The sequence below is a fragment of the Malania oleifera genome, chromosome 4 (genome assembly GCF_029873635.1).
Source record: "Malania oleifera isolate guangnan ecotype guangnan chromosome 4, ASM2987363v1, whole genome shotgun sequence".
Taxonomy (NCBI): Eukaryota; Viridiplantae; Streptophyta; class Magnoliopsida; order Santalales; family Ximeniaceae; genus Malania; species Malania oleifera.
This window is the reverse complement of record NC_080420.1, coordinates 113990463-113999986: the sequence shown is the minus strand read 5'-3', so window position 1 is coordinate 113999986 and position 9524 is coordinate 113990463. Positions and strand designations below refer to the sequence as shown.

The following is a 9524-nucleotide window of genomic DNA, read 5'->3' as shown; positions in this document are numbered from 1 at the left end:
GAAGTTGGCATAGGTCACGGTTGATCGAACTAGTATAAAATCTTGTACTCTTCTTGAATGTGGTTTGGATATCTCTGTTTCTATTTATTTTGTTTTTGTGATTTGGAAAATTTAACATAATATTTTGAGATTTATTTTGGTACAAAATTCCTTAAACAAAAATTTGTAATTACTCAATTCACACCCCTCTTGGGGTGCAATTGCTGGACCAATAATCATTAAATTAAACATGCAAGTGAATCATCTTCCTATTCTTCATACAATCAATTACTTATTTTGTCAAGGTATTGAAAAAATGCATCAAAAGAGAAAAAAAAAGGAAAAACCTAAATTCAATTATTTTTAATTTTTTTCATTTATTATTTATGCTCAGTTGTCAACATTTTTTTATTTGATTGTACTATAGGGATATTCTTCAATGCAAAATTGCTAAGTCAATTTCATGAAAAATTATGCAATTAATATAGTGTTAAAAGATAGCAAAATTACAAAATGTGCTTAAACTTCCGAGTAGAACTTTATTTTATGTTTTTTTTTTAATTTTATATTCTTCCCTTATATAACATAGGTCCTTGCTAGTAAATTATTATATATTAATATCATAATTACTAAAGATGTCTATTAATAAATTTCCTAAGCTAAGCATGGATCACAATTGTGTGATAGTGAGCAATTACTAATTAAGTTGTGTGGGCGACTTCTTAACATTTCAAGTTAAGAGATAAGATTCTCGTCAGGTCAAATTTAAATACCCATATCCAAATACATGTGAAAACTATATTTCATGAACGTTATATGCTTATAGTAATGAAAACATTCATGATATATAGTTTTAACTAGATTTAGGTGCATAAAGTATTTTTAAAACCAAATATATATTTAAAATAAATTACAATAAAAGAAGATGCAAACTTCTTCTAATTCTAATGCTTCATTTCAACATAGCACTTTTGACATCTAATAAAAAGATGTTATTTTCCTCTTCAAATTTTAAAAATTTCACACCAAACACTTTAAGGTTTGGTAAAAAGGGTTAGACCTCTCTTAACGTTTGTAACAAGACAAACTTATGAGAGGTGTAACCATCCAAAACGTCAAATGTCAAGGGAGAACAGTAAATTTTTTGAAATCTCACTAAAGCGTTTGTCATTTTGCTAAATTTAAAACACGTTTGGGAACTTGAATTTTGAATCATAAATTTAGATTTATATGAATTTAAATAAAAAATAATATAAAATTATATTGAGTAAATTTGCACACATTCAAATATAAGGTCTAAAATTTGTTATTTCACTAAAATTCAAGCACTGAAAGTATGAATTTAGATGACTATGAATATATTTGTTTTGTCAATTATGAATTTAGATGACTATGAATAGGTTTGTTTTGTCAATTCATCAAAGTGCAAGGATATAGATACTTGGAATTGTAAAAAATGTAAAAATGGGACAAGTAAGAAAAGAGAGACACGGCAATTATTCAACGTTTCCAAAATAGGCACAGTAAATTTAACGCGTGAAAATTTCCAAGACACGGGGACGGGCCACAGGTGCGTGGGTACTGGCCAGGCGTCATGGCGCGTGAGGGAGACTCGGTGGAAGACTCTTTCACGTTTTCAACTACCGAGAAAACGCCACGTCCCCGCCTTCATTTGTCTGCCTTCCTCCCTCGCCTCCTCTGTTCGCTCTGTCATCTTCCCCATTTCCTGTTTCGACATGACGACGCAGAGTTTTTTCCGGTTTTATTATTAAAAAATAATAAAATATCAAATAATACTCTTATTAAGAAAAAATTTCTTAAATTGATGGTCACGTAATCTCGCAGCTTGATGTTGCGAGATTTAAAAGTTCAGCCAATAAGAAACTGACATGTGGCACGGTTGGAGGGAAAATCTCGTAGTATGAAACTGCGAGATTTAAAGCCTCTAACTAATAGGATGGTAACGCGTAGCACGAGCAAATCTTTAGTTCTACAAAATTTACGACTATAATTTTCTCTTTTTACAAATTTAAATTTAAATAATAAATATTACCTTTTAATAAATTTAATTATAACTTTTCCTTATAAATATAATTTAAAGTTGAAGTTAAATTTAAATTTAAATTTTAATTTTAAAATTTAAAATATATAAATTTAATAATTAGACAATTAAACACATTATTAATTTTTTAAAAATATAATTAAAAAAATAAATTTCTCACTAAATTATAAAAATGTCTAATAATTATAATACTATAAAATATTTTTTGATTGTAATATTTAAAATTACAATGTGTTTTATATAAATTTAATTATATTTGTCCACAACCTGCGCCGCTCTGAATTCCCCTGCCCGCCATCTCTCTCTCTCTCTCTCTCTCTCCACGGGTAGCAGCGGGTGTGTGAGATGGCCTTTGATCTAGAATCCCTGTCGGAGGCGACTTCGGGGGCCGTCGGAGCTCTCTTGAGCACAACGATCTTGTACCCTCTTGATACCTGTAAGACCAAGTACCAGGCCGAGGCTCGAGCCCAAGGACAACAAAAATACAGGTGATCCACCCCTTCTTTCTTCTCTGTTCACCTTTCTTCTTCGTTATTTTGTTTAGATTTTAATTGACTTTTTGTTTGTGTTGTTTTTCTCTCATTTGGGTTTGTGTTCGTGTATTCATTCATGTTTTTCTACATGGGTCGCGATCCGGTGTTTGATTCGTTGGGGAAAACTAAAATTTTTTGAGTTCTATTTTTACAAGCTCTAAATTGTGCAAAACATATTAAAGTTATTCTATTGTTTAGTTAAATTCTGTGGTATGTATGCAGATTGTTGTCGAGATTTAAGGAAAATTCAGTGTTATTTTTTATAGCATTTAGAGAGTGATCATCCGTGGTTTTACTGGTTAAATTTACTCAATTCTCGCTTTCAGATGCAAGACGAGTACTTTGATGTTCTAATTGAGCAATGCCTGTGAATTTTCCATTTTATTGTCAGCGTTTACTTGTGAGTGCGAGTTGGAGCAAGACTGGAAAGCTATGGATTTGAACTGTGAGAATTAAACACTACTTTTTTGTAAAAAAACACCCAGTGCACAAACCTCTCACAAAATAGTACTCCCAAACAATGATATTTTTAATTTCTTTTTTCGTAATAATTGCTTGGGTTTCGTTGCATCATTTTCTTGTGCAGTTCAATTCTATTTGGTCTAGGCACTTTCCTCTTGTTAGATCATTTGCAGTTGTGTTTATTTTCTCACACAGCCTGCTTGCGTTGTCATTAGCCTTCTTGTTCGTCCTTTTGATTTCTTCTAGTTGAAATTTCACCCTCATGCTCCAATCTTTGTGGTTTACGATGCGGAGTAAAATTCTATGTAAAGTTCAACATTTTTACATGAGGGAATTGGTGATAGCGTTACATTCTTTGCAGTTTACAATGTGGAGTAAAATGGTATGTGGAGTTCAAAACTTTTACGTTAGGGAATGGGTGATAACCAAGCTATTATCTTGACCCCTGAGTTAAGCGGCGGTGGACTGAATCCAGTCTAATGAAGTTTGCAATACTTGGCAGAAATACTAAAATAATGAGAAACATCTATTGCATTCTACCAGTTGCTTCTAAGATCTGTTGGGCACAAAATCATGATGGACAGCCTACTACTTCTTTGTATGGTCCCCATAGGACCCTCGAGTATAATAAAACAAAGAATCTAAGAAGCATTGGACATCATTATCTTTTATTTTTATTTTTATTTTTTTATTTTTTAAGAAGCAACAGGATGTCGTTATCACCTTCATTCTAGAGGAAAGGACATTGCTTGCTTGGTATTTGTGTTCTGGTCTCTGCTGTCCACCTTAAAAATGTAATAATTTTCTTTGTAAGTTGCAACTACTTACAGCTAGGTGCAGGGATGAGTTTTTAATTCTTATCTTCAGTTAAACCAAGATTGGAATAAATCCATGAAAATTCAAAAGAATTTATTCCATGTTCTTCAGGGCTTGTATTTTTTGTTTTGAATTGAATGGAGTCAATATGAATTTGTCAATACTATCACTCATGCCGACTCCAAAACAAAGACCTCTTTCCAGTAAGACAATTTTGTGGTAGCAACTACTGGCTTGATACTGCAATTTATTGGCAAGCTGCTTGGTTAAGGTTGTAGCTCTCCTTTTACGAGTTTCATGTGTCATTTGAGATCCATGATTCTAGAAGATTTCTATTGCTGTGTTTGTTATCCATCAAGTAAGAAATCCTTGATCCTCAGAATGAGCTTTGTTGGTAGAATGTGGTAGAGTGGAACCTAGATCTCTCCTAGCCATGTGAAGTCTTGTGAATGCCTTTAAAAAATCCAATGTAAGGCTTTTCTCTCATTTATTGCATTTTTTTTTTGTCCAAAAAAAAGTGCAATAATGCTTGGTTTGTTTCTCCAATTATTTGAACTCTTAATGTAGCGAGTAGTGATTTAGGATCTGCCTTTGGGTGGGAAATTTTCAGTGATGACTAGGTCTGTGTGATTGAGTCATAGCTTGTTGAAGAACAATAATATGTTGGACTCTGATTGTGTTCCCAAATACCAAGCCTTTTCTTTTGGAATTTAGTCTCTCAAAACTTCTGTATGCTATTAAAGCTTATTGGAAAAATGTGTTGGAGGCAGATGGTCTCTGTTTCAAGTGGCTTCTTGCATTCCTGAGTCATCCCTTTCTCACTCTTCTTTTGCTACTGTTGCTTCCATTTATATCTCTTAACTTTATTCTTAATTTGTTATTTTTTATAGTAATATTCTTAATACAATATTGATTGTTGCTGATACCATAGAGTTTCTACCATTGGACTATTGGAGTTATGTTTCTCTCTCTCTCTGTCTCTGGCAATTATTGTCTCCATCTCAAAACCATGGTGATGATCATTATGTTGCTGCGATCTGGTAAAATAATTCCATCCTTCCTTTTGGATTTAGAAATGTAATTCTGTGCATACTTTCTGATTAGGAGAATGCTTGTCAACACCCAGATATTAGTGGTGTTTTCTAAACTTAGGAGTTCTGCTCTCATGGCTTGTTGGTTGTGGCCTAAACCAAGTTATATGCTCTGTGTGGATAGAAAGAAGAAAAAAATCTTGATTATAGTTAAACAATGTTTTTTATAACGAAGCCCCTTCCAAATTGAGGTTTTATTTTTCATATATGTTTATTTGGTTACTAGTTAGAATTAGATCAGCTTCTATCATATTTTTATGTGCAAGAAATAGTTTCCTCTTTGAGGTTGCAAATTAAATTATTCACAGATATTGAGGTTTATACTTTAGATCATACTGAAATGAGGCATGTAAATGGCTTGGAACAAAAATATGGGTGACAAATTTAGTTTTGTCATGATTCCTCTGTTCAGTCAAGGTTCAGGGTTCTTTACTGCTTTACCTCATTTTGTATCCCCTTTATGCAGTGACTTACTCTTCTGTGGTACGCCTTGTTATTTCCCCTTCTAGTCTTTACTGACCTGACATCAGTTCAGAAGGCGTAGATTGACCTTTTTACTAGGCTTGACTCCGACAAACAAGTTTCATTCTGTGCCTTGAACATTCATGCACAACTTCTAGGAGCATTGCTAAATTCGAAAATATTGCATTATATTTTGTTTTTTCACTGGGGCCCAGGATTGTGTCACTAGCTCTTCATTGTATGCTTACAGGGGCTGATATAACTAATTTTTTTGTAATGTGAGATATTTGTTAAAATTGCAGAAATATCAATTCCATTCATGATATTTTTTAAGCATGCACATGATTTGTGAATCCACAAAAAAACTTCCTTTATTTTTCCTTGTAGTTAATTTTTGTAATACTTGCCGACCCTTGTTCTTTGTTTCATTTAATTAGCTTAGCAATCAACTCCATACAGTTACTAAAACCAATTAGACTCTTGCCATGAGTGGTTGGAATTCATATGTGGTTTAGTAAAACTCTCATCTTGTTGCCTTGTGCCCTCCAAATAGTTTCAACCAACTTGTTCCTCTTGGTCCTTTTTAGTTTCTGAGAGGTCCTACAGATAATACACTTGAAGAATCCTTTTGAACCATTTTTATTTCTGAACACATCTTTTCATGTTCTTATTTCTGTTTTGTTCTCAAGTGAGTCTCTGTTTCATTGATGGGAAAATTTGTGATGCACAAAAATTCATGCCCCATTTGTTTAAGGATCCAGTTTTTGTACTTGTTTTCAGAAATGAAAACAACAAATTGAATCATGCGTATTTTGTAAGTGTGTTTGGAAAATCCAAAAACTTTCTTCTTCCATCATTTTTTGGGCAAGCCAATATGGCTACCCCCACTTCCACGAAAATAAAATTGACCGGCCAAGTTTTCAACTGACTATCTCCATGGCTGTTGTCATCAAGTTCACCTTCTTCTTCCTACCAGCATCGACCTCTGTGGCTGTCATTATCAAGCTTTTCTTTCTTGTTTTTGTCAGCTTCAACCTCTATGGCTGCTGCTCAAGCTACCGTGGCTCGAGCTGCTTGCTAGTGGTCAGTTGTCAGTCGTGAGGGGAAGAGGAGAAAGGTGGAACATGGCAGCCAAGAAGGAGGAAGCTTATGAATTTTGTCCATATTGAAAACATCTTTGTAACTAAAAAAATACTTATTTTTTGGGATACGATTTTAGAAACTTATTTTCAAAAATGACTAATCAAACTTGCTTTTAAATGTATATCCTGTATTCTATGTTTTCACTTTTTTTTGGATTTTTGTAAACATGACTTCAGCTCAGCATCATCTGACCATTTGTAGTAGTTGAGATGAGTTAATTGTTTCTTTCTAGAAAAGCAATGACATAAAAGGCTTTTAAAAGGATGTCAGCTGACCCATTTTTTTTTCCTTTTTCTTTTGATTTAATGTCCCAATAACAAAATGAAGAGCCTCTGAAAAGTGGAATAGGCAATGCTTTTTAGCAATTGACAATCCTTTTTCGTAAAATTGAGGGCTACTTGCTCTTTATAGAACCAGTCTAATTTTGGAATTTTTCTATGGTTTATGTTATGTTCCTTGCCATTGTTTATGCAGGAATCTCTCGGATGTTCTGTTGGAAGCAATTTCAACTCGTCAGGTTCTTTCGCTGTATCAAGGTTTGGGGACAAAGAACCTGCAATCGTTCATTGCTCAGTTTGTTTACTTTTATGGGTACAGCTATTTCAAAAGAACATATTTGGAATTCAGTGGTTCTAAATTTATTGGGACAAAAGTAAATTTAATTGTCGCTGCTGCTGCTGGGGCTTGTACTGCAATCATTACCCAGGTGTGTCATCTTGCCATCTTCTTTAGGTCCTATGATTTTCTGAGAAACATTCACAGAAGCAAAGAACTGAATTTCTAGTGTCATTAATATCAAATTTGCCAAATTGGAGATTTTTGTAGTCTGACATGGCAAAATGCTAGTTCAGCTTCTATTTTGTGAAAACAAATTCTTTGTTTCCTCGGCTCACTGCTTACTTGTTGCATATGTTGCCTTTCTTAAAGTTTAATGTTGTACTGCTTGTTTTCACCCTTTAGCCTCTGGATACAGCATCCTCGAGGATGCAGACAAGTGCCTTTGGAAAATCCAAAGGGCTTTGGGCAACCCTCACCGAAGGTACTTGGAGTGAAGCATTTGATGGCCTTGGCATCTCTCTTCTTTTGACCTCAAACCCTGCTATTCAGGTAAACTTGTTTTCTGGTTTGAAACTATACAAGGTTGTCAAATTGTACATTTTGTGCAATATTTATTTCTCAAGTTTTAAATTTGAGTTTTCCGTAAACAAAGAAACTGAACTGAGCTGAGACTGGATTTCTTCTATTCTGCAGTATACGGTTTTTGATCAGCTGAAACAAAGACTCTTAAAGGAAAAGCTCAAAAATACACAGAAGGGGTCGTCCCCTCAAGCTCTTTCTGCCTTCTCAGCTTTTGTGCTAGGTGCAATATCAAAGAGCATTGCCACCATTTTAACGTATCCAGCAATCAGGTACATAGTCATTTTATCATGCTTCCAGTCATTGTATCATGCTTCCTGTCACATAAATTTTGGTGTCTTGCATCAGTTGAGATCTGAACTGGCAACAGGTGTAAGGTCATGATTCAAGCTGCAGATTCGAATGATGATGGAGCCAAGAAGGATCGGCGAAGATCACAGAAAACAATTTCTGGCATTATTTATTCTATTTGGAGAAAAGAAGGGGTGTTGGGTTTTTTTAAAGGATTGCATGCTCAGATCTTGAAAACTGTTTTGAGCTCTGCGTTACTTCTGATGATCAAAGAGAAAATCACCAGAACCACTTGGATTCTTATACTTGCAGTCAGAAGGTATCTATTCCTCAGCCGTGGTAGAATAAAAAGTGCTTAAAAATTACTGCTATGGATGCTGATTTCCGATTTCCATGAACTCCTTGGCAATAATAATGTGGCTTCATGATTTAGAGAAACAGGTTTATTTACCGAATTTCTCTAGTAGGAAGCCCTTCTGGGAGCAGAAGATGCTGTTCTTGTTAGGGTATAACCTATGGCCTGCATTGGATACGAATAACATGCATTCCTGTAGCTTTATCCATAGAATAAGATCTACTATTAGAGAATGCACAATTTTCTGTTCTGCAAAACTGTTTGTGTAGCTTCCAAAGTGACACTTGTTGTTAATCATTTGTGATTATAGTTTTATCATCTTTAGGTTTCCATGTTTCAGATGTGTATGTGCTACTTATTGATTTAAATTAACATTAAATAAATTAATATTTTAAATTTAATTAATAATATTATTGTTATCATAATGTCATATGATAGTTATATGTTATAAATATACATTAATAGTAAGATTATTATTTAATAATAAATATTAAAATTTTAATTATAAATAATTAAAATAGTTATTTGTGAAATTTTTAATTAAAAAATATTAATATTTGTACTTTAAAGTATGTTTAAAAATAATCATTTAGTACCCTATAATGAAAGTAAATATCCAAATACCACTTGTTTTAAACACAATTAAAAACCACTTATAACTCTCAACACTTTTTCAGTTCAGCACTTGTCAAATTTAGCAATTTTTATGATAAGCACTTTCATAGAAATGGTTCCAAACCATCCCTTAAAACATGAAATCTGTAAACTTACACCCTATGATGAATCAAGAAATGAACAGTTCTAATTTCTTTCTATGCCTTTTTATACTTGGTGCTTTCCTGATTAATGGGCGATAATTATAAAAAATTGTTATAATATTATAATATCAATTTAGACATAGCATTAGAGCTCTAATCAAAACAAAGAATTCGAACTTTTAGTACATTGGATTCCCTCCAGTTGGATTTCCTTCTCTCTTTTTGTTGTTTTAATTTTGAATAGCCCCATACATTTCTTTTCTTTGGACTTGGACAAGTTGAGTGAGTGCAATTTGGACTATAGTCTCTCACACAGATAATATAAGGAGAAGATTAATTCAATTTGTGAAGGCTATAGCCCAAACTTAGGCATAAGTAGACCCACCTATGCATGGTCCCTGCATGGGGAGCTCTAGGGTTCAAGTCCCTTAGGAA

At 33.6% G+C, this 9524-nt stretch overlaps 1 protein-coding gene across 1 annotated transcript; it reads left to right on the top strand.

Annotated features, from left to right (window-relative positions):
* Positions 1-2257: 2257 nt before the first annotated feature.
* Positions 2258-8649, top strand: LOC131152682 (peroxisomal adenine nucleotide carrier 1-like). The gene is made up of 5 exons (XM_058104483.1): positions 2258-2529; positions 7023-7254; positions 7509-7655; positions 7800-7957; positions 8056-8649. The coding sequence occupies exons 1-5, from the start codon at positions 2387-2389 to the stop codon at positions 8333-8335; spliced, it is 960 nt and encodes a 319-aa protein (XP_057960466.1). The 5' UTR covers positions 2258-2386; the 3' UTR covers positions 8336-8649.
* The last annotated feature ends 875 nt before the right edge of the window (positions 8650-9524 follow it).

Bases quoted from the DNA above. Each gene is read 5' to 3' on its own strand.
- LOC131152682 (XM_058104483.1), top strand. From the start codon at position 2,387: ATGGCCTTTGATCTAGAATCCCTGTCGGAGGCGACTTCGGGGGCCGTC. The intron at 2,530-7,022 runs GTGATCCACCCC...TTGTTTATGCAG, and splicing joins CAAGGACAACAAAAATACAG to GAATCTCTCGGATGTTCTGT. The intron at 7,656-7,799 runs GTAAACTTGTTT...TCTATTCTGCAG, and splicing joins CCTCAAACCCTGCTATTCAG to TATACGGTTTTTGATCAGCT.